General features: G+C 52.6%; 3 protein-coding genes and 1 long non-coding RNA gene across 25 annotated transcripts in view; 2 read left to right on the top strand and 2 right to left on the bottom strand.

Annotated features, from left to right (window-relative positions):
- The window catches only part of Lrrc56 (leucine rich repeat containing 56), a 17,073-nt gene extending 11,831 nt beyond the window's left edge, over positions 1 to 5,242 (top strand). For 5 of the 10 annotated variants that reach the window (XM_031388807.1, XM_031388808.1, XM_031388806.1 and 2 more), the window contains 9 exons: positions 683 to 779; positions 856 to 1,056; positions 1,537 to 1,720; positions 2,168 to 2,329; positions 2,406 to 2,470; positions 2,707 to 2,843; positions 3,053 to 3,192; positions 3,825 to 3,908; positions 4,554 to 5,242. In XM_031388807.1, the coding sequence (XP_031244667.1) occupies positions 683 to 779; positions 856 to 1,056; positions 1,537 to 1,720; positions 2,168 to 2,329; positions 2,406 to 2,470; positions 2,707 to 2,843; positions 3,053 to 3,192; positions 3,825 to 3,908; positions 4,554 to 4,900 (1,417 nt within the window). In that variant the 3' untranslated portion in view covers positions 4,901 to 5,242. The remainder of the gene's footprint in view (positions 1 to 682; positions 780 to 855; positions 1,057 to 1,536; positions 1,721 to 2,167; positions 2,330 to 2,405; positions 2,471 to 2,706; positions 2,844 to 3,052; positions 3,193 to 3,824; positions 3,909 to 4,553) is intronic. The other 5 variants (XM_031388813.1, XM_031388811.1, XM_031388810.1 and 2 more) reach the window with 4 other exon arrangements.
- LOC116103207 (GTPase HRas) overlaps positions 1 to 10,445 on the bottom strand; it is a 25,373-nt gene extending 14,928 nt beyond the window's left edge. For 2 of the 9 annotated variants that reach the window (XR_004123431.1, XR_004123432.1), the window contains exons 1-13: positions 9,641 to 9,695; positions 9,057 to 9,245; positions 8,817 to 8,969; positions 8,388 to 8,466; positions 8,112 to 8,267; positions 7,775 to 7,843; positions 7,585 to 7,673; positions 6,973 to 7,244; positions 6,667 to 6,757; positions 6,364 to 6,553; positions 6,165 to 6,284; positions 5,883 to 6,079; positions 5,473 to 5,722 (exon numbers count right to left, since the gene is read on the bottom strand). Coding sequence is in view for 7 of the 9 variants with exons in the window: in XM_031388796.1 (XP_031244656.1) it covers positions 5,473 to 5,722; positions 5,883 to 6,079; positions 6,165 to 6,284; positions 6,364 to 6,553; positions 6,667 to 6,757; positions 6,973 to 7,244; positions 7,585 to 7,673; positions 7,775 to 7,843; positions 8,112 to 8,267; positions 8,388 to 8,466; positions 8,817 to 8,969; positions 9,057 to 9,226 (1,836 nt within the window). In the remaining 2 variants the exon portion in view is untranslated. The other 7 variants (XM_031388796.1, XM_031388795.1, XM_031388799.1 and 4 more) reach the window with 7 other exon arrangements.
- Positions 9,722 to 13,869, top strand: Rassf7 (Ras association domain family member 7). Of its 5 annotated transcripts, none has more exons than XM_031388817.1 (7): positions 9,722 to 9,950; positions 10,616 to 10,864; positions 11,940 to 12,070; positions 12,229 to 12,941; positions 13,108 to 13,236; positions 13,308 to 13,389; positions 13,475 to 13,869. In XM_031388817.1, the coding sequence occupies exons 3-7, from the start codon at positions 11,947 to 11,949 to the stop codon at positions 13,504 to 13,506; spliced, it is 1,080 nt and encodes a 359-aa protein (XP_031244677.1). In that variant the 5' UTR covers positions 9,722 to 9,950; positions 10,616 to 10,864; positions 11,940 to 11,946; the 3' UTR covers positions 13,507 to 13,869. The 5 variants fall into 5 exon arrangements, with proteins under 5 accessions (XP_031244677.1, XP_031244678.1, XP_031244679.1 ...); XM_031388818.1 differs by having other exon boundaries at positions 10,705 to 10,864; XM_031388819.1 differs by lacking the exon at positions 9,722 to 9,950 and having other exon boundaries at positions 10,600 to 10,864.
- A 1,701-nt stretch (positions 13,870 to 15,570) lies between these two features.
- On the bottom strand, positions 15,571 to 16,907 carry LOC116100968. Its single transcript, XR_004122747.1, has 2 exons — positions 16,855 to 16,907; positions 15,571 to 16,340 (listed from the first exon to the last, which is right to left on the bottom strand). It is a non-coding gene; the product is annotated as an uncharacterized LOC116100968 (long non-coding RNA).
- Positions 16,908 to 21,807: the final 4,900 nt, after the last annotated feature.

Here is a 21,807-nt window from a genome sequence, read left to right on the forward strand (position 1 = left end):
GAGCACTCAGCATGTTTGGGAAGGGGTCCCAGTACTCCAAGGACCTCTGTGCCCACAGACATAAGCTCTCCAGGAACATATTTTAACTATGCCCATGGTACTACAGCAGGGAAAGATAGGGAGTAGGGATCTCTGGAGCTCATCAGCTGGAAGCTACCACAAGCAAGTTACAACTATCCCTGCACCCGCAGGCAGCCAATGTGCCTGGTAGCATGGCATTGGCTTCTGTTGGCTTAAGAAAACCCCATAACAGCACTGATCACTTACGGTAGTTAGTTACTTTTTCTTGTCTTTGCTGTGGCTAAATAACTGGCAAGAAGCAACTTAGAGGAGGAGAGGTTCATTTGGTTCATGATTTAGGGGATACACCATCAAGGTAGGGAAAGCATGGCAGCAGGAGCAGCTCATATCGGTGGAAGTGGAAGCTTGCTCACATCTGAGCAGGTTAAAAAGGAGCCCCAGAATCAGCTGGCTTTTCCCCTTCCTTCATTTTATTTTCTTCAGGATCCCTGCCCATGAGGAGATGCCACCCACATTCAGGGTGGATCTTTCCTCCTCAGTTAAATCTTTCTGGAAATACCTTCACAGACACATGCTCCCAATGTGTCTCCTAAGTGATTCTAACTCCAGTCAAGTTGACACTGAAGATTAACCATCACACCACTCTGCCTGCCTTCTGCAGAGACCTGGGCACTTCTCTTGGCCACCTGCAGGTACTGTGGCTGGCTCGCTGTGGCCTGACTGACTTGGATGGCATTGGCTCCTTCTTGGCACTGAAGGTAAGTCTGTAACACTTGGGGACAAGGAATGGAGATCAGGACAGACCCTGACTGAGACTCCCCATGTGGTTCTCAGGAACTTTATGTCTCCTACAACAACATCTCGGACCTGAGCCCACTGTGCCTGCTCGAGCAGCTGGAGGTGCTGGACCTTGAGGGCAACAATGTGGAGGACCTGGGACAGATGCGGTACCTGCAGCTGTGCCCACACTTGGCCACGCTCACACTGGAGGGAAATATGGTGTGCTTGAAGCCAGACCCTGACCCTTCCAACAAGGTGTGTGTGTGCTGAACACCCAGTCAGCATATATTCGGGAGGGCCCCACAGAATGGGGACTTCTAAGCCCACATGTATCTTCTGGCTTGTATCTACCTCTTTTGTTGCTGGAAGCCTAAACAGCTTAACTCTGTTTTGAAATATCAGGTACATGCAAACTCCTTTATAGCAGGTGAATCCACATGCACCCCACAATGCCACACATGCTCCAAGCTCACTGTCCACCTCAATAGCTGCTGCTTGGTGTAACCCATGATCAATTCCACATGCTAGAGGACTTCCTTGAATCTTGGCTCTGGGCTTCAGGGGTGACCGTATATACTCTGAGAGGATGAAAGTCCAGTCCCTACAGGCCTTAGGGTCTAGTAGGATAAGGCAATATCACCTTTATCCTGCACCACAGGAGTCTGGAAGAAGGAAACAGTTGACCTATGGGGCCCACTAGACTCAGGTCTACTGCCTCCCACTCTTTCCCTATAGGCACCCCAAGACTACAACTACAGAGCAGAGGTAAAGAAGCTCATCCCCCAGCTCCATATTCTAGATGAGGTACCCACCACATGTACCAACTTGCCTGCTCCCCAGAAGCTGAGCCAGGACTGGCTGATGGTGAAGGAAGCCATCAAGGAAGGCAGCGTGCTTGACATTCTCCTCCCTCGGCTGGGTAGGCTAGACACTTACTACAGATGTCTATACTATGCCCCAACCCCTGACTCCAGAAGAGACTTCTACCAGCCCTCCAGGAAGACAGGCCTCCACCAGTACCCCAAGAGGACAGGCTTCCTCAGGAAAAAGACTTCCATTAGTTCCCCAGGCCTTTCAGAGATGGGTGTCTGCACTTTATTCTCTTTCATAGCCTTATCTCCCCAGATCCATGCACATTGACCCCCGGTTAAGATACTCCCATGAGCAGCAACAGTTGGATTCCCCTGTCCTATGTTGAGGGAGAGGAGGGTCTGAGGCTTTGGATCTTTCTGGAAGGAAAAGGAACTATTACAGGCCAGCCCTGGGTCACATAGCTTCTTGAACAACAGGGTTTTGCTCTGTGGTCTGAGTTTGAAGCATGCTGGCTAGCATGAGCCCAGTCATCTCTGGTTCTAACCCTGGACAGATTGTCCCCATGGAGCCACCATTCGGAAACTTGACCCAACCTTGTCTGTGCCTGAGACCCAGCCATGGGCCTTGTCCCTGCTGGTTCCTGGAGACCCTTTGCCTGATGGTCTGCTTTCTGAGAACCCAGCCACAGAAGACGATGCCAGCAACCTCACCCATGGTAACTGAACCTATATGTCCCAGAGCCAACCCTGTAGTACCTTGACCCCAAACCATAGCCATACCCTCTTCTTCAGGTCCTGGTCAAGTTCTCTGTGGGAACCCCACCAAAGGCCTTCGGGAACGTAGAAACCAGTACCAGGTAGGCTTTTCCCATGCTCCAAAGTAGGCAAGAACTATAGTCCTCCTTCCCAAAGTAGACCATCACCTATTGCCTTCACCCCACAATACACCATCACCCTGAGTCCTTCTCCTGAATTAGACCGCCACCCAGAGCTTCCCCCACCATAAATCAATGTCCAGGACTACTGGCATGCTCATGCTCTGGCCCTCCCATTCCAGGGTCAGGGTCCCCATACCAGCCCTTTCCCTTCCTAGGAATGGGCACCCCTGGAACAGCTGCCCCCACATAGGCCAGAACTGGCCATCAGACCCTTCACCCCAAGGCCTGACCCTGCAGAAAGCTGTGACCTGGCCATGACTGGGCTTCGGGCCTGGAGGGAGCCTGGCCTGCGGTTGGTGCCCCTCTCCCTGCCAGCCCTACCACCTTTCAACCTGTCTGTTGTGGGAGGCATCTGGGATGGAAGCTTCTATGGCTGAGCAGCCACTGGTTCCCCAAGATAGCCACAGAAGCCACAGGCCAGTGATCCATCCCAGTGTGATGGTCATTTGGGTCTGGGTCTGAGACAGACATAGCTGCAGCTCTCCCTTTTCTCCACCTCAGTTCTCTTCTCCAAAGACAGCTGGAGTTCCAGCAGGAAAGACCTGCCCAGGTCCAAGTCCAGGACCCACAGAAGGATCCTGTAGAACAGGAAGACCAGACTGGACCCAAGACTTCCCTAACCCCGCCACGCCTGGTCTCAGGTACTACCCTGATGCCTAAGAGTAACTTGAACCCTCACCTGGGCATGGTTATCCCCACCTCAAAGTAGCCTAATATAAGTTCAGCCCCTTCCTTTGCTGGGCTCTGGGAGGAGCTGCATAAGACAATCCTCTTAGCAAAGTAGGGTTGAGTGGGTTTCATCCCAACTCCTCCTCCACACCATGACATCTTAAGGGCACCTGGGCTAATAAACAAGGAAGGGAGGCATTCCACAAAGGAGGATACGGGCAAGTCCAGAGGCAGGCATCTGTTGAGAGCCTCATGGTGGCCAAGGGCATCTAGAAACAGACAACGATTCTCAGGAAGAACTGGTAGGAATCCAGGGGTGGGAAGTGCCTAACAGAACCACCTCAGACCAAGGCAGAGAAGGAACACCCAATGGCTTCAACCCAGGTAGGACTGACCTGGATTGGCAACCTGGGTTGGCATAGAGACACAGAATTAGGCCAGGCAGAACCCTTTCCAAGAGAACCAGAGTGACTGAAGATGAGGAGACCCCCTACCTAGCAAGCCTTAGAAAGGTACATTGTAGACATAGATAAAAAGAGAAGTGCAAAAGTTGTCAATGACCATCTCTGAAGGACCAAACAACCACACTTTTGCCCCTCTGTAGACTACCTGGTGCTTGGGGCAGTGGGCAAGAAGAGGGCCTTGAGAGGATCAACAGCTGGCCACCCAGTGGACAAGAACTGCACAGGTTAAATGACAGTAGGAAGGTGACCAACAGAAGGGTTGATGGAACAGTGCCTGGATCCCCTGCTACAGATGTTAGGCCTAAAGGCACTAGGTGACCCTAGCCACCTACCTCATACTATTACAGAAGCTTAAGAACTAGACCCTCAGGGATGAACATATACTCAAGGATGAAGTTCATATGACCCTCATGGCACTTTGTTGGACTTAGAATAGTGGTTTCCTATCTTCCTAATACTGCAACATAGTTCCTCATGTTTGGTGACCACCAACCATAACATTATTTTCATTACAACTCCATAGCTGTAATTAGCTACTGCCATGAATCATAAATATCTGATATGTAGGATATTTGGTATGCAACCCCTGTGGAGGTAAAACCCACAGGTTGAGAATCATTGCCCTAGAACTAGCCACAGGTATGAAGCCATATTTTCTCTGGGAAGCAGATGAAGCAAGGCAAAGGGAGGTAGCCTAGTGGGAAAGGGATGCTGCCCACCTGTAGGTACCACAAAGGACTCTGGAACCCTCTCTACCTGTGGTTGCACTGCCCCTACAGGCTGCAAGGTTATGGATGGGTACCAACTAACACTCCCCCACTTGTCTGACAGGTCCTCTCTGACATTCTGTTTTCTTCCTTGCTTTCTAGAACTTTCCAGGACATCAGGCTTTCACTTGATCCCTTCTCCCCCAAAGTACCCAATGCCACCTGAGTCAGGCATCAGCTCCTTGGGGAGATCTGCAGACCTGCCCTTCAGAGGACGTAGGCTTAGAGTCCTGGGCAGCTTGGGGCCTAGCCTGGGTGAGGGGTCTGTCCTGGGTGAGAGATTGGCTGCAGTGACTGCCTTGAGAGCCCTGGAGGTGTCCTCAGGCCCCAGCCATCGAGCCCAGGGATGTCCAGACCCAAAGCCAGCACTAGGTCCAGCAGCTTGCCCTCCAGGGCTCCACTGCCTTCATCACCTGAACCCTATCCCTCCAGCCCATTCTCTCCCTTAGTGTAGCCCTCACTTGCTGATATCTCTTGGCCTAGGTGGGGCCACAGTGAAGTGGGTGAAGCTGGGGCTGGACCCTTTAGATATCCCAGGACTCTGGGTCATCTATATGGCCCAAGTTCTGAGCCTACTTATCCTAGAGTTCAAAATTGCACAACCATCCTGGGAAGATTTGCAGGTTTCCTTATGTGGGGCAGTTCCTTTCTCTTGGGACAACATATACCCTCTGTAAAAGCCAAGCGAATCATTTTCAACTCTCAGGTATGCAGAAATGTGCTTTACTTTGTAAGCAGTGGTTGCTTTACTTTGTAAGCAATGGTTGGTTCAATAAATTATGAAACTGGCACTGCCTGCCTGGCCTAGCTGACCTACAACCGCCGGCACAATTCCTCAGTGATGGGAGGGTAACAGAGAAAGCGGAAGCCATATCTGCTCTGGGCTGTGCTCTGTACTGACAGGGCCACCATGGGGCAACTCAGGTCCACGTTTTTCCGGCATACCTGCAGAAAACACTGGAGCATAAGAGCCGTGTGGACTAACAGATCAAAGAGTCCTGGGCCACAGCATCACACTCACCTGGACCTTGCGCTCCTGCCTACCCAGTGAGTCCTCAGCAAGACACACTCTTGAGGGACACTCTGGGATCACGGGCAGGAGCTCTGATGTCTCAGTCTTCACACCTTCCTGCTGTGCAAGAACTTCCCCAGGGGGAAGAAGCTTTCGGGTGCTTAGGAGTGGCAAGATATCCTGGGTCTCTGTGGGGCGAAGAGGTCGTGAGGCCTTCAGTCCGCTAGTGCCAGAGAGCCTGTGCTGACGAACACCTGTCCTGGAGATATGGGAAAGACCTGAGGGGTATCCTAGTCAATTCCAGGCAAAGGTGGGTGTAATGCAAGAAGGTATGAGCCAAGGTAGTAGTCCTGCTGGAGGCAATGCCTGGAGAGAAAAGGGACAGGTTTGGGAAAGCAGAATCAGAAGCTTGTGCCTACCCTGGCTTCTTGCGCCTGGCTCGAGCATCCTTTGCCCGACCTTTCTGTGGTGATGAAGGTTGACGCTGCTGTTCACCAGGGTCAACATTGGGCTCAGACTCTGAGAGCGGGAAGCAGTCAATGGACCAGTCAATATTGTCGGTGAAGATCTTTGAGCCCAGAGTCATGCAGGGTGCAGTTTGATACTCGCTGAGGACCTACAAGGCCATCAGGCCATGTCATTAACTCTAACCGGGTGAGGCCAATGGGCTCCTCAACTCCTTGGCTGGGGTCAGCACTGACCTGACCCTGGGGGTTGACTAACACTGTCACACAGCCTCGGCTAGATTGGAATTGGAAGGGGTCCTGGCCTGAGGACACTGGCAGCTGCTTCTTGGTCCTGCTGGTTCCTTCTCCCCATACCTAGGGAAAGGCCAGGTACTAAGTGAGGAACAGTGTGGGTTGGGACAGGCAAGGTGGGCTTGCAAGCAGCAGGGCTCACCGTGATGTGGTGCTGCGGGGCTAACAGAGTACCAGGGGGGAAGCGGTACATGCACACAGGGAAGTCCCTCACAAGCTGCTGCAGAACAAAGCCACCCAGGTCAACTGTCTCTGCCTGTGACTGGTTGATGATGCGGATGAACTTCTCTCGGTAGCTGACAGCAGTGATCTTCAAGCAGCAGCCAAATGGGCTGGAGCCAGAAAGGGATGCTGAGTAGGGAAGAGGGGATCCATCTACCCAGTAAGCCACCCCATACAATCCTTCCCACATTTCCTGGTGTGCTCATGGCTAGGCAGCCCTCACTTCAACTGGGGTCTTGTATATGGGTGGTGAAGGTCTGTATAGGACTCCAAAACAGTCTTGCTACACGAGGGTGAGCCGCTTTTATAGAGATCTAGAAAAAGAAGTCCTTTATGGGGGCAAAGAATATGAGAAAGAGTCCAGTGGGATGTTCCCTGGGAGGCCAGACCAGGGGTCTGCATAATAGGGAAACAGTCACTGGGTTCAGATCCTGGGCAGAAGCAAATGGACCCTGGGGGCTGAAGACATGACTAGGACTCTGGGCAGAGATGAGAGGTTGCTAAAGAGTGAAAGGGAGATGCACCCAACCTTCTGTGTATTCGTTGAAGCTCTTAGTGTCTTCCTGCATCTGCTCAGAAGAAGCTAAATTTGTTCCCTGGGGTGGGTGGCCAGTCATCTTCTTTTCTCCAGAATGTAGAACCATCTGGCAGCTACTGGTGTCAGACTCAGTACTTTTGGAGCTACTGGTGTCTACCGAAGGCAGGGTGCTCCACTCCAGGATCTTGGCAGGCTTCTCTCTGTGCTTGATGACACCCTCTGAGTCCCAGGCATCAGTTTCGGAGTTTGGGGGCTGGGACAGCCTGGGACCATGATGTGTTCACTAGCTGCTTTGGCCCTAGAATCAGGGCCCATGCCCCCAACCCCAGCTAGCCTCCCCAAGACAATGGGAACCCTGGTTTGTGTTCTAGAAACTCAGGAATTAGACACCGCAATGGTAAATTAATAAGGTTGATGATAACCTTGGAGCTCCTCCCCTTGTTCTGAACTCATTCTACATACTCCTCATCATAGCTGAGGCTTAGGAGTTATGTGACTTAGCTGGGGGACACTTAAGGATACAGTAAGAACTAGTCCACTACCAAGTCAAGCCAAATCCTCCCTTCCCCTGACCCCTGGGGACTCCTTGACCAATACAGTTACTTTTGATCCGAATAGAAACTGAAGTTGGAGAAGAGGTTGGGATATCGCTGGGCAACGCTGTTCCAATCTACATCCTCCAACCGGAAACCCTGACAGGAAATAAGAGGTTTATGGCTCTCCCACCTTATAGGGCTTCAGAGGCCTTGTCATACATACATGTGGAAAGCCTCCTGCGGCAAGCCTTGCTCACCTCCCGCGCAGTGGAAACAGCATACTCAGAAGAGTCACTGGGGTCTCTTAGGACCTCTGCAGTGACCACCTGCAAGAAGGAACCACAGACTAGCTGGCAGGGAGCTTGAGAGAGGTCACCCTTCCCCCACAGGGCCTCTCAGTTTTGACCTTCACAGCACTATGTGTGTACTAAATGAGGATTGCTCCTTGTGGAGGCATCTGAAGGGAGACAGGTTTCTCAGGCAGGCTGGGAGCCCCCCACCCCCAAAGACACCGGCCTACAGAAGCATGCTGACCGCTCGAGGAGTGTTGGAGAGGGGTGCCTGAGAGGTATTAGGTCAGGAGCACAAACTCACCTCCACACTGCCAGTCTGAGACCTCAGCGTGCGTCCCACCCAAGAGGAACGGGCTAGCTGTAGAAGGCATGATTTTTGGAAAGACTGAAGCTCAGCCTCCAGCTGCTGCATTGCACAGAGGTTCTGCTGCAGTTTCTCCTCTAACTGCTGTTTCTCCTGATGAAGAATTCCTGCCAGTGAGAGAGGCCTCCAGCAGCCCCACCTTTCAGACCAACCCTAGGTGGGTAGTTACAGCCTGCCAAGTCTTTGCCCTGTTCCCTGATCCCACCCCCTCACCTGCTGAGCTTGTTCCTTCTGTGCTTTCAGCTCTAGGGTAAGCTTCTGGACCTGGTTCTTCAGGACTTTGTCTTGACTTCTAGAGTTCATGGCAGGAGGGGCAATCTTAACAGTCTGGGTCAAGCAAGGGTTCCCGAGAGTAGGTTAGTAGTGAAAGAGGCCTCACAGCCACCAAACCCTGAAGGCACATATTAGAACAGGCCAGTGCAGATTAAACCCTAACAGGTCTGGGCAGGGGTCTACACACTAGGGGGTAGGGTTACATTTCCAGCATACTAACTTATTCAAGGGTATGGCAGAGTGTCAAGCCATGCAAGGAGTAAAGTTAGAGGCAATCAGCTAGAGGAGGGCTCAGTGGTTGGGCTCAGACAGAAACTCGGAGCTACAGCAGGGTAGGACCTGGGTTGGGCTGAGGGCTTTACCACTGACCGCTCAGGGGGAATCCCTGCCACCTCGTGCAGGATGTAGTTGTATCGGACATTCTGGCCATTCTGAACAGCCCACCGAAGTGCCTGGATCTCTAGTTCTCTCTGTTCCCATAACAGCCTCAGGGTACGTGGGTCCAGGGTTTCAGGGGCTAACCTGCAATTCCAGTCACCTGTGGTTTGATCAGGCTGGCCCGTTTGGCTAGCCCAGCCAAGGAGGCTACCCCAACCCCTGCCTCCTTACTGCTTGATCAAGCAGCTCATTGGTGTGTAGAGCTTAGTGCTCGGAGAAGGAGCCACTCTGTCCACGGGTGTGCCAGCTGGAGACCCTAAGACACTGCTGTCTGACTGTACACCTGCTGGACCTAGGGATACCTGCTTTTCTTCAGACTCCTGGTAAGACTTAGGGGCCATGCTCGATGTTGGTCAGGAGCTGGGAAGGAAGGAAGGAAGGAAGGAAGGAAGGAAGGAAGGAAGGAAGGAAGGAGGGGAGGAAGGAAGATTAGAGTCTGCCTTGTATCCCAGGTGTGGGAACCTCATGGGACTCTTTTTGTGTGCCAGAGAGGCCCAGTTAGCACTTGCCACTTCTTTCTGAGAAGGCTTACACGTGACTACTCAATAGGAGTAGGACTGCTGCTCATAGGAGTGTCCTCATCTCTATGTTTCAGGCTAGGACAGCAGGTCACTTCCTTGGCAGAATATCCCCAGTATACATATATTCCCTACTGTCCCTTCTTTTCCCCCTTAACCTCAGCCTAGAGGTGCTAACCTTTTGCCTAAAACTCATATTCATGTACCCTCAGCCCAGGAACTCACCACCACACTCACCTGAGGCCTAAACCCACAGAAGGCCTAGGGAAGGAAGCATTCTATACTGTTGCCATGGATTTCTGTATGGATGTGGGGGGCGGGGGGAAGGGTGTCTATTACCAGAAGCCTCCAGGGAGACACAGCCCAGGGCCATGAGTGCATTCTGTACCAATTTGGTTTGGATCTGTAAGCTAGATTACTACCCACCCAGCTAAGCTAAGGAGGCCCAGGAACTATACAGATCCCTGGAACCTGTCCCTAGCCAGTGGCGATAGGCTGGAACTGGCAAACAGTGGTGTCCTATGAGTAAATTCACTGTGTGAGAGAGGTAGGTATGTAGGTGTCTTGAGTATGTAAATGGTCCTAGGGAGGTGAGCTGATTAGGGGGCAGTCAAGGATGGTGACAAGAGATTGGAGTGGCTGTGCTAACTCTAGCCAACAAGTGAAGCTGTGTCTGACAGCCATCTACCTAACCCTCGGAAGCCTTATCTTTCTGTGTCTATCTCCACACCTCTGGGCTCTTCCTCAGTGGCGGTTCCACTAGTGAACCCTGAAGGACATTGCTTCTGCCTCAAATCGAAGTGGGCCCAGAAGGTTCCTTCTACCTTGTCTCGTCCACAGCCTCTTAACTTCCATCTGCTTCCTTATGGCCACGGGGCTTGGGAACCCCCTCCCACAGCTTTGCGATTGGGGCAGAGCAGATGGAGCTGGGCTGCCTTGATTTAGCCCACCAGGACAGCAGAGAAGACGTGGAAGCAGGGCCCCGCTCCCTGCTGTGGAAGACACAGGATCCATTGGGGGAGGGGAGAGGATGGCGCTTCAAACAAAGACCCCAGGGTCTTTGTCCCAATCAGCCTTAGGGACGATCCCCTCCCCCACCAGAGGGCCCCACTAGACCAGTTGGCCCCTAAACTCCACCTCCCTCTGGTAGCAGCCGGGAATGGAACGAGGTGGGGCAGGGGCGTTCATGGCCATTCTTCTCGGTGTCCTCAGCCACAGATTCCGAGGGGAGCAGGGCTGAAGAGGCCTAGCCTACGGGGCTGGTGAAGGGAGGGCGACTGTTGAGCTCGGGTGCACGTCAGGGTTGCAGGATTCCAGTCAGGAGCCCTCTCTGTGGGCGGAGACCAGCACACTCAAAGTCTGCTGAAGAAGTCTGCTCAGGAGCTGGGAACACACTTCACTTGGGCCAATCAGCCCAGAGCGAACGCAGCTGCAGACGCGCTTCCGCGTTGATCATCAGAGGTAGGTATCTCGGGCGACTCGGTCCTGCCACTACCTACTCAGGGCCCCGCCCACACCTGGTTGCCTCCGGGGCGTGACCGAGTAAGGAGCCAATGGGGCGTGGTGGGAGAAGGGCTGCCAATGGGAGCGAGCATGGGGCGGGAGACACACGCCTCCGAGCTAATGGGGTGCTGTGGGGCGGGGCGTGAAGTCCGGGAGCCAATGAGGCCGTGAGGTTGGGCGCGCCGCGGCGCTGGGACAGCAGGTTGAGGCGGCACCGAAGCGCCTTAGTCCCGGAGGCCGGCAAGTATCCAGGTGAGCTGTGCCGGGTTCTCGAGACTCCTGAGCACTGGGCGCGGCATCAGGGAGCCGTCTTCGACCGAGGGGAAGCGGATCTGGGTGAAGGGACGCGTGGTGGCTGCGCTGCACCTGCGTCTGTCCGCTGCGGAGTGGGACGTCTGGATCCCGCGCTGCCGGGGATCAGCCGTGAGGCGGGCTGTGCCCCCCGCCCCCAGTGGGGCGGGACCACCAGAACCCAGAGCACTGGCTGGACGGGAGGGACTGCAGAGGCGGACCGGGCGTGGGGCAGAGGGAGCTCCTCAGGTCTGGGGTCGGTTCCGAGATGGAGGTCCGTCTGTGTTGTGACTCTCAGCTTCTCCGGGGCCCAAGATTGTTTCCCTCCCTGGGGGGCGTTTCCATGACTGTGGACGGCGTTGCATTTGCATATAGTAGCTACTAGGTGCCTGGGGACAGCCGCCCTCATGAAAAGGGTAGTGGCCTTTGAGCCAGGTGACCGGGGGACAGGAAAACCTGGACCTGGTTAATGATTCGCCCTGTTCCTGGAGTGGGGTGGGTGGGGCAAGAGGAGGCTGGTGAAGGAGGGGACGCCTCAAAATGCTCATGAGGGCCAAACTAGTTCCCCAGCCACTCCAGGAATGTGTGGCCTGCGGGTGGGGCTGGGCACCGGAGGGCAGGGCTGAAGGGCCACAGTCCTGAGCCAGTTGTTGTGGTAAGCCAAGAGAAGAGGAAGGCCAGGCTGTGGTGGAGGCAGACCTGGCCTGAGCTTATGGCCTGTGCCCTCCCGCCCTCCCCACAGGACAGGGATGGTCTTGGAGCTTGTGGCCATGGAGCTAAAGGTATGGGTGGATGGCATCCAGCGGGTGGTCTGTGGCGTCTCAGAACAGACCACCTGCCAAGAAGTGGTCATTGCGCTAGCTCAAGCTATAGGTGAGTTCCTTGGGGACAAAGAAACTAAACTGGTGGGGCTGTGGTCCAGCAGCATCTTCCTTTCCAAGGAGGGTGGGGTTGATCCCCCTTTGATTGCTCTATTCTTCAAGCCAGTAGATAGAGGGGGGACATAGGCTGAACCTTTCTTTCCCCCACAGGCCAGACAGGTCGATTTGTCCTTGTGCAGCGTCTTAGGGAGAAGGAACGACAGCTGCTGCCACAGGAATGTCCAGTGGGAGCCCAGGCCACCTGTGGACAGTTTGCCAATGATGTCCAGTTTGTCCTGAGGCGGACAGGTCCCAGCCTGTCTGGGAGGCCCTCCTCAGACAACTGTCCACCCCCAGAACGATGTCCAGTTCGTGCCAGCCTTCCCCCAAAGCCATCGGCAATACCAGGCCGTGAGCCACGCAAAGCACTGACCTTCAACCTTGGATGTCCCAAGCTGGTCCCCAGCCTACCTATCCCTGAGTCTACAGCCCTGGTAGGACCCATACCAGACTACTTTGCAAAACTGCAGGGCCTAGAACTCAGGATACAGAGGAATACTGAGGAGTTGGGCCATGAGGCCTTCTGGGAACAAGAGCTGCAACGAGAACAAGCCAGGGAGCGTGAGGGACAGGCACGCCTGCAAGCACTCAGTGAAGCTACTGCCGAGCACACTGCCCGGCTGGAGGCCCTGGATGCCCAGGCTCGTGCCCTGGAGGCAGAGCTACGACTGGCTGCTGAGGCCCCTGGTCCTCCTTCAGCTACAGCATCTGCTGCTGAGCGCCTACGCCAGGACCTAGCCATCCAAGAGCGGCATAGTCTGGAGATGCAGGGCACCTTGGCCTTGGTGAGCCAGGCTCTGGAGGATGCTGAGCACGCTCTGCAGGTGAGCCCAGACCCCATCAACTCCCTACCTGCTACCCAGCCAGTCTCAACTCTCCACCTGCTGCACAAGCAGTTTGGGGATCTGATGCAGAATCAAAACCAGGGAGCACGCTGTCTAGGGAAAAGAAGGTTGTGGCCTTGTTCCTGAAGGTCCCCTGTACCCCTAGGCCCAGGCTCAGGAGCTGGAGGAGCTGAACAGGGAACTCCGTCAGTGCAATCTGCAACAGTTCATCCAGCAGACAGGGGCTGCATTGACACCGCCTCCACAGCTGGATAAAACCAACCCGAGCACACAGGTCAGAGTAGTTCTGGGAGGAGGTGATGGTGGGGGCTACCCTAGATCTCAGCTGACCTGCTTTGCCCACAGGACCTTCTGCCTCCAAATAGAGAAGACCTCCTCCAAGGAGTCCCCCAGAGCCACATCCTAGTGTCCAGCCTGAATCCTGAGGGTATGCTTCTCTCCTTACCCCACCCTCTCCCATCCCCCATCCATGGGAAGGGTCTCAGCCCATTCAGCTTGTGTTTTTCTCACAGTTCCCCCCATGAGGCAGAGCTCCTGGAGGTAGCAGTTCCTGTACAAGTAGGGATCCTGAAGACAGATGAGCCAGCACAGCTGGGATGAGCCACCTGGATAGTAGGAGAGTGTGATCACAGGATTCTTTCCCTAAAGCTATGATGTCCTGCAGTTTCTGCTTCAGGGGGTTGGAGTGCTGGCAACTGTTAATCCTAGTCTCTTTCAAATCTCCCAAGTCCCCTGAAGAAGTAATAAATGGGTACAGTTCAGAACTTAGCAGGCCCCAAAGGCATGGAGAGAAGTGTGGACAGTGTATTCATCCTGTGTGTGTGCCTGCTATGTACTCCAGTGTATGTGTGCTGCCTTCCTTGCCCTGACAACCTCAATAAATTACCTTTCAAAGGTGCTTAAATGTGTCCTGAAGTTGTACTGTACCATCTGCAGTTCAGACCCTGAGGCCCACATGGTGGCTACTGCTGGGTTCTCACGAAAGCACCATAGCTCCCAGGGTCCCATGCTATGAGTGTTCCTAGGGGTATTTATCTGTAACCCCCTAGCCTGGTGAGGCCTGTCAGCTTAGCCCTGGCCTGGGTTTTTTTTATCTGGACCCTTCTTCCCTGGCTTTCCTTGTTTGGCCTGTGTGCCACCAGCATCAAGAAACTGGGGATGCCAGGACAAGCTAGACCTGCCCATCAGGTTTGCTGAGAACCTGTGGGGGCGAGTCCTGGACTCCTAGGTCAAGTTTGTGACTTCTGGGTTGGCTAGGCTCAGGGAATTTTCCCTAGAAAACTTTGTTAGCCCCAAGGTAGATATGGACATTGAATGGGTAGGGCTGTCCTTCTCTTCCTAGGGTGAGTGTGAAGCCTGATTGTTAGCTTCCAGCTTTGACACTAGGGCAAGGATGCTTCCATAGCCTAGCTCACTACTACCCTGGCTCTTGTGCTCTTCCAAATCTTGGTTACCTAGCAAGCCATATGTTCCTAGCTCCTAGGGCTGGAGATTTTTGTGAGGATCAGAACCATGGGTGACAAGATGGGTACACCATAGTTTATGAGTGTCTTTACACCATATTAATGAGAACACTTGGGACCAGCTCAGCTTTCTCTCCAGCTGGCTTCTGAGCTAGGTTCAGTATTCCCCATTTCTTCTGGGTCAGACAGAAAGGGGACCTGAAAATCCTGCAATGGAGGAGCAAGGAAACCATCCATGTGAGTTAAAGAGAAGCCACTCGGTGGCCAGGGCCACCAGGAGCTCACTCCTGTGAGGTACAAGTAAGACCATATTTTCTTCCTTCCTTCCTTCCTTTTTCTTTTCTCTGTGTGGCCCTGGCTATTCTGTAACTCACAATATAGACCAGGCTGGATCCACCTGCCTCTGCCTCCTCAGTGCAGGGTTAAAAGCACGTACCGCCACTGCCCAGCAGACCATATTCTTGCCTTGAGCAGGAAACAGGAAGGGGAGAGGCTAGGCCACAGAGGGAGGCTCCTGATCTGGTGTTAGCAAGCCAGAATGCTCCTGTCTGCATTCCAGCATGAGCCTGCTGTAGCCTAGACCTGCCTAACCTGTGGCCCCAGACAGGCAGGGTCAAGCAAAAGGTCATATAGAATGAATCCTAGAGTGCAAAATCCACTAGGGGATGTATCCTTGGTGGGAAAAGTCTGAGGAACCTGAACTTACCCCCTCCTGAAGCCCTACCACACGCAGGAGAGTTGAATAGACTTCTTGGCACTGGTTCTAAGCCCATAATGGTTCATCTCAAAGCTAAGCACAGACTAGTGGATGCAGTACCCAGAGACCACCCCACACACAGGAGTTAGGCAGGGCTAAGCTGTTATCCTCATTTGAGTCTGTCACATGTTTCCTAGCAAACACGCACCACATGCTCCCTGTGTCCTGAAAAGTGCTTGTTTCTCCTGAGGCCCCTGCCCAGGCCCAGGCCAGGTCTAGTCTGCAGTATGATGTTCCTGACGGCACTTTCCAGGCTCTCTTCTTCAGGTGGCCACTGCGCTTTGAGGGGAAGGGCTGGTAGAGCTCTGCTCCTCTGTGGCTGTTTTCAAGTGGACAGAATCCCATACACCAAACAGTTGCTAGACTGCTTTGAACCACCAAGCAAACCTTTGAATTAATGAAAAGTTTACTTTGGAATTTTTGTAACTTTACTTTGGAAACAACAGCTTGATGTATGCTGAAGCAAAGAACAGACAAACTGCACACACATATCTGGTCCCTGGCAGGGCAGGACCTGGCTGAGTGATGTCAGGACCTTACCAGCTGTCACTGTTGGGTAGCTTTGTCTAGGCAATCCAGCCAGCCAGAGGTCAGGGCCAGGCTCTGCTAGGGCCCCACCTAGTCTCAGTGGCCTTGTTCATTTCCAGCAGAGAAGTGGAAGAACCCTAGTTCAGAGGGCCTCCCCAGTAGGTAACTCTCCAACAATAAGAGTCAGTTTCATTGTTTCTCAACCTAGAGGCCGCATAACCCACCCCATCTGCAGAGCACTTTGAGTTTGATACCAGTGCCAGTCTAGAAAGATCTGAACTAAGCCTGTCCCTCCATCTTCAGGGCCTGTGGACTGGCTACAGATGCCCTGGCCCTGTAGCCTATAAGTTCCCCGGATATCCTTTTCCACTTTTAGGTGGACTTGAGAACACTTAGCAGGAGGGTCCCTGGGAAAGGAGCCCACAGAGAGATCCATGGCACTGACTCCCTCAATGAAAGTGGCAGAAGCATTCAAGCAAGCTGCCAGTGTCTTCCTGAAGGTGGCCCTCAGGAGGTGGGTCATGTAGGTTCTGGTCCTGTTGGCTGAAGTTCACACCTGTGCCTGCCCAGAGTCTCTGGGCTTGATGACTTTGACAGTGGCTCTTCTGGGGACTTGCACAGCCTGGAATCCTAATACACATAAGAAGAAAGTTCCCTCCAACAGGGTATCTGGCCCAAGCTCCGTTCCACAGGTGCAGGGCAGAGAAGACCCCAACCCAGTGTGGCTCAGCTGGGCTCCCACGAAGGCCTGTCTGTAGGTAGTCTTCTAGTGGCCTGCTACCCTGTCTCTCTGAACCCAGGTGCTCTTCCTCCGCCCAAGAGTGGCCATCTGCCCGTCGCCCAGATTCGGGTCACTGAAGGGCCAGGGGTTCGCGCTGCCCAGGGACAGATCAGCCGCTGTCACACGCACAGTGGGTCCGGAGCAACGCAGTGTGCGGTGGGCAGTGGCTGTCCTGAGCCTGGAGGGACAGCCCCGGCGGATGGGCAAGTGGAGGGGTCCTCCTCTCCGCCCCCGCCCTCATCCCCTCTAACTTGGGCAACAGAGCCACTCCTCTCTTGTCCCGCCCAATCCCCATATCCCCCTGAGAAATGCAGCCTCGAAGGTGCTCCCCCATCCGCCAACCTTGTAACCCTTCTATTTCACCTGCGACCCCGGCGCAAGGCCATAGCCAGCTCTTGGATCAACTTCAGTGGCAGCAGTGGCCACACTCACACCCAAGGCGGGCCCCAATCGGGTCCAGTTACCCCGCCCCATATGCAAATAATCTATCTTGCAGCCAATAGCCAGTCTAGTAGGGCCCACCCTGCAGGGTTGCAGCCAGTGAACAGGAGGGGGAGGCATCACGCCCCGCCCGCCGCGGAGCAACCCTTCGCGGGCGAGGCCGGCGCGTTCCTTTCTGCACGTCGGCTTGGGGAGGGGCCGCCACCTGCTGGGCGGGGCTTGCAGGGCGGCCTCGCTGGACAGTGTCTCCCTGTGATTGGGCCTTGGTACAATCCAAGGCATGTCCTTTTCGAGCGGTGGTACGGCCCGGGCTCTCTGCATCTGGGCCTGGAGTTGGCACTGCTCCCTGATAGTGAAGTGCTTCATCGTCCCAGAGCCATGAGACAGCTGGGCCAGGCAGGCCCTTTAGGCAAATAAGCAGCTGCCCCGCCTCCCAGACTGTTGTTTAGGCGGGCCGGTTATTCCCCCACCCAGTTGAAGGACTGCTCCTCTTCGGGAACTCACAATTTTCCAGGCACACGTAGTCCTGGCAGTTACCCAGGGGTGGCCTGGAAGGTCAGGGACACCATGCCCTCAGAAGGCACGTATGCTCCTGCCTTTCTCCAGACCCTGTAGATCCTCAAAGATGTGTGCCCATCTGTCTGTGAGAAGGGGGTTCTGTCTCTGTCTGACTTCTCTGGAGAGCCCAGGGGTCTGGTCCCGGGGACTCCCTTCTCTATAGTGAGATTTGTCTTTGCCCATGTAAGCGACCTATTCTGGAGGGAGAGACCCGCCGAGCTCTGGACTCTCAAAGGGCTTACCCCTATCTTTTGAAAAGTAGGCGAAAGTGCCAGGGCCAGTTATTGGACTCCTAGAAGGAGATCCAAAGCAATGGGATGGAGATGCAGCAAGAAGAGACCTCCTTCTCTACATACCTCCCTCACCCGAGGGTGTTCCTGTGGAGGAATCTTGGGGCATTTAGCTCATGATCACTCAATAAGATGCAGCAGCTGCTCTTTTGATTCTGAGACAGAGGTCATCTTTTCCCTTTCCTGTCTACCTCAACCAGTCTTCCACACCATCCTCAGAGATATCCTCCCAGGAAAACGACCTTTTCTTGCTCCAGGCAACCCCAAAGGTCACCTTTGTCCACCACAGATACCCTGGTCCTTGGCTCAGGGGCCAGCCTCCTCAGTTCAGCCTCCTGCTCCTCAATCCATTCCCCTGCTTTTGTCCTCCCAGCTTCTTTTGCCTTTATATATCCTAAATCTTATAAAGTCTGGGCTGGAGCCAGCCAGCTGCCAGAAACTCAGCCTAGGCAGCTAAGTACTGAGGCCCTACCAGGGATGTATCTGACCCAGCCATACCTCAAAGGCCTGGAGCCAAATTCATATGCAGAATGTTGGGCATTGTGGCCATCTAGAGATGATGTAGCACAGAGAAGCCAGGAGCTGACTTGATTTCCACAGAAGGTCAGAAATTGAAGAATCAAGCTGGAAGTCCTGATGGACCCCTGTTAGGACAGCAGAGAGATTATACCCCTGTAACCTTGATTAGAGGCAGGAACAGGAGGGTATGATGCAAGTTTCAGGCCAGCCTTCTGAGAGACAGAGAGAGAAAGAGAAAGGCTTGGATCGTGTAGATCCTGAAGGAACTCCTAGGAATTATTGGGAATCCTGAGAAGGTTCCCATCTTGAGGGTAAGGTCTAGGTTCAGAGGAAAGATGCCAGGGATTAAGGAGAGACGGGGAGAAGCTTAGTCCCTTCGTGCCTTTGCTAGGATGTTTCCCACCTATGTCTCAGAACTTCCCATCCAAAGTGCAGTCTTTATCACCCTGTGTGGTACTGTACAAATGTCTTTCCAAATCCCATTATGGACTATAATTGTGACTTTGCAGAAGAAGTATGGGTGGGGGTTGTCTTTGCAGATGATTAAGAGAAATATTTTTTCTTATTATTTTTAGATAGGGTGTCATTGTACCTGGCTGCCCTGGAACTCATTATGTAGACTAGCTGTCTTCAAACTCACAGAGAACCATTTGTTTTAGTCTCCCAAGTGCCAGAATTAAAAGTGTATAACTGTGACTGAAGTGATCAGTTGAATTCACTCACTTCTCTTCAGAGGACCTGGATTTACTTCCCAGCACTCACAGAGTGGCTCAGAATTATAACTCTAATTTTAGGGGATACAATACACTCTCTGGCTTCTGTGGGGAATCTGGCATGCATATGGTACACAGATAAACTTGAAGAAACACACACACACATACAGAGAGAGAGAGAGAGAGAAAGAGAGAGAAAGAGAGAGAGAGAGAAAGAGAGTTTATACTCCAGCATGCAGGGCTGAGAATGGATATTTGAAGCTATTATGATTTAACTGGCAGGCTCTAAATCCAATGACAATGTTCTTATAAATGGCTATAGAGAGAACACAGGCACAGAAAAAAAGTCCATGAGGAAATATAATGCTGCCAAAGCCAAGGGAAGCCTGGAGTCTCCAACTGAGAAAGGCAGGAAAGATTCCTCCATACCTGAAGAAAGCATGACCCTGTTGGCCTGGTTTAAATAATTCTGACATCTGGTGCTCAGAACTATGAAAGAATAAGTTCTGTCCCTTTAAGCCACCCAATTTGTACTCAAAGAGTACAACTGTCTTGCCTGCAACTCCCTTACCTCCCATGTTTTTACCCAAATCACCTTCATTACTACACTTGCTTCAGCTTCTTTTGGGAATCCCTTGACTGGTCTGCATTCTTTTTCTCCATGTTTGTTTGTTTGTTTGTTTTTTGTTTTTTTGGTTTTTCGAGACAGGGTTTCTCTGTGTAGCCCTGGCTGTCCTAGCCTCGAACTCAAATCTGCCTGCCTCTGCCTCCCAAGTGCTGGAGTTAAAGGCCTGTGCCACCAATGCCTGGCTTTTTTTTTTTTTTGGTTTTTCAAGACAGGGTTTTGGCTGGGCAGTGGTGGCACAGGCACACGCCTTTAATCCCAGCACTTGGGAGGCAGAGGCAGGCTGATTTCTGAGTTCAAGGCCAGCCTGGTCTACTGAGTGAGTTCCAGGACAGCCAAGGCAACACAGAGAAACCCTGTCTTGAAAACAAACAAACAAACAAACAAAAAAAGACAGGGTTTCTCCGTATAGCCCTGGCACACTTCTGCCCAGCTTCTTCTCCATGTTTTGTGTTTTGTTCTTTGTTTTGAGGTTTTTTTCCCCCCTTTTGGTTTTGTGAGACAGGGTTTCTTCATAACAGCTCTGTAACAACTATCATTGTAGACCAGGATGGCCTGGAAACTCACAGAGATCTGCCTGCCCCTGCCTACTGAGTGCTGGGATTAAAGTCATGAGCCAACACCACCTGGCATTGTTTGGCATTCTTTTTTTTTTTCTCCCCTGCCTCTCTGCCTCCCAAGTGCTGGGAATAAAGGCATGCGCCACCACGGCCCGGCTTGTTTGGCATTCTTATTGCTAGGTGTCAGGTACGGGCAGAAGACAATGTCTAGGCTCAGTGTTGACCCAGCTCTGTATTGCTCACTGTTCAGATGACAGGGGGAGGAGCTAAACCCTCTGGGAGAAGCTGTACAGAATAAAGGGAATACACAGCCTAGTTACACCCTTCTGTACATGCCAAGAACACATATGCCATTTCTATGTCTGTCTTTTCATGCATGCAATAGAAAGAGTGTGTTCTAGCATACATTTGGAATCCAGTAGGCACTTCCTGGTGCTGGCCTATGTGTGCATACCAGCAGGAATATGTAAGAAATGGCCATTAGCATGCATAAGTCATAGCACTGATGTGAAGGTGGGGTATCTACAATAGAGACTGCGCTGGGCATCAATGAGAAGTTGTTTTGTATCTCCAGGGTGTTTTTTTTTTTTTTTTGGTGGTGGTGGGAAATGCATCAGTAGGTGGGATGCAGAGATATGTGTCTAAGTTCTCAAGGAATACTACTGCTAGACATGATTGGTCAATACCTGTGTTACTTGCACTTTACAGGCAGAAGGATTGGGAGTTCAAGGCTATCCTTGGCTACATAGCATGTTTAAGGCCAGCTTGGTCTACAAGAGGCCCTATGTCAAAACAGAAAAATGCGCTAGGTGTGCTGAGTTTGGCCTGGTTTGGCAATGGGCGGCTTCCCTGCCAGCACCTTTCCTCCCACACTTGAGAAGCATGGGTTAACGTGGCTGTATGGATTGTGTACTGCTCAAAGATGCTGAGGAAGAGTTTTTCATGTGTCGCTGTGGCCGCATTTCTTTATTACATAAGTTTTTTTTTTCTTTTTCAGCAGCTTCCACCCACAATAAAGGCAGCTGCAGAGGAAGGCAGGTAGAGGGGGCTAGCTTTTGTCTACAGGGGCCTCAGGTTCTTTAGGGGCTGCTAGTCTTTCTCCTTCCCCAGAGATTCAGTGGGTGTTTACAGGTACCTCCCACCCCCATCTGATGATCTTCACTAGGTAGGCAATGTTTGTGCAGACGAACCAATATAGGTAGAGATCGAAGCTGGGAGGGAAGAAGAGGTATTTGTTTCGGAGTGAGGGTGATCTCCCAGCTCCCCCTCCCCCTTAGTCATCCTGAATCCAAAATGAAGCTTTCTCTCTGTATTTACCCAACCAGTACTCACAGTGGTCTATGCAGCAAGCATGATCAACACCCATCCCTATCTTACAGTAAAGGACACTAAGACACAAAGAGGATGAGAAACTCACCTAAAGCTCCACAACTGAGGATCAAAAGTACCTGAGTCTAGATCCTCTTCCATGCAGATGCAATTGGATGGTCCACAGAAAAGAGAGACAGGAGGACGGGTTCCAAGGGAACTGTCTCTGGCACCGTCCTTTTTTCTTTTCTTTTCTTTTCTTTCCTTTCTTCCCTTCTTTCTTTCTTTCTTTCTTTCTTTCT

This window comes from Mastomys coucha, unplaced genomic scaffold (assembly GCF_008632895.1).
Source record: "Mastomys coucha isolate ucsf_1 unplaced genomic scaffold, UCSF_Mcou_1 pScaffold21, whole genome shotgun sequence".
NCBI classification, from domain to species: Eukaryota; Metazoa; Chordata; class Mammalia; order Rodentia; family Muridae; genus Mastomys; species Mastomys coucha.

What these genes read in the sequence shown, in the direction of transcription:
- Rassf7 (XM_031388817.1), top strand. Translation starts at nt 11,947, where the DNA reads ATGGTCTTGGAGCTTGTGGCCATGGAGCTAAAGGTATGGGTGGATGGC. An exon ending in AAACCAACCCGAGCACACAG is followed by an intron (nt 13,237 to 13,307) that starts GTCAGAGTAGTT and finishes CTTTGCCCACAG; the next exon opens with GACCTTCTGCCTCCAAATAG. An exon ending in GTCCAGCCTGAATCCTGAGG is followed by an intron (nt 13,390 to 13,474) that starts GTATGCTTCTCT and finishes TTTTTCTCACAG; the next exon opens with TTCCCCCCATGAGGCAGAGC.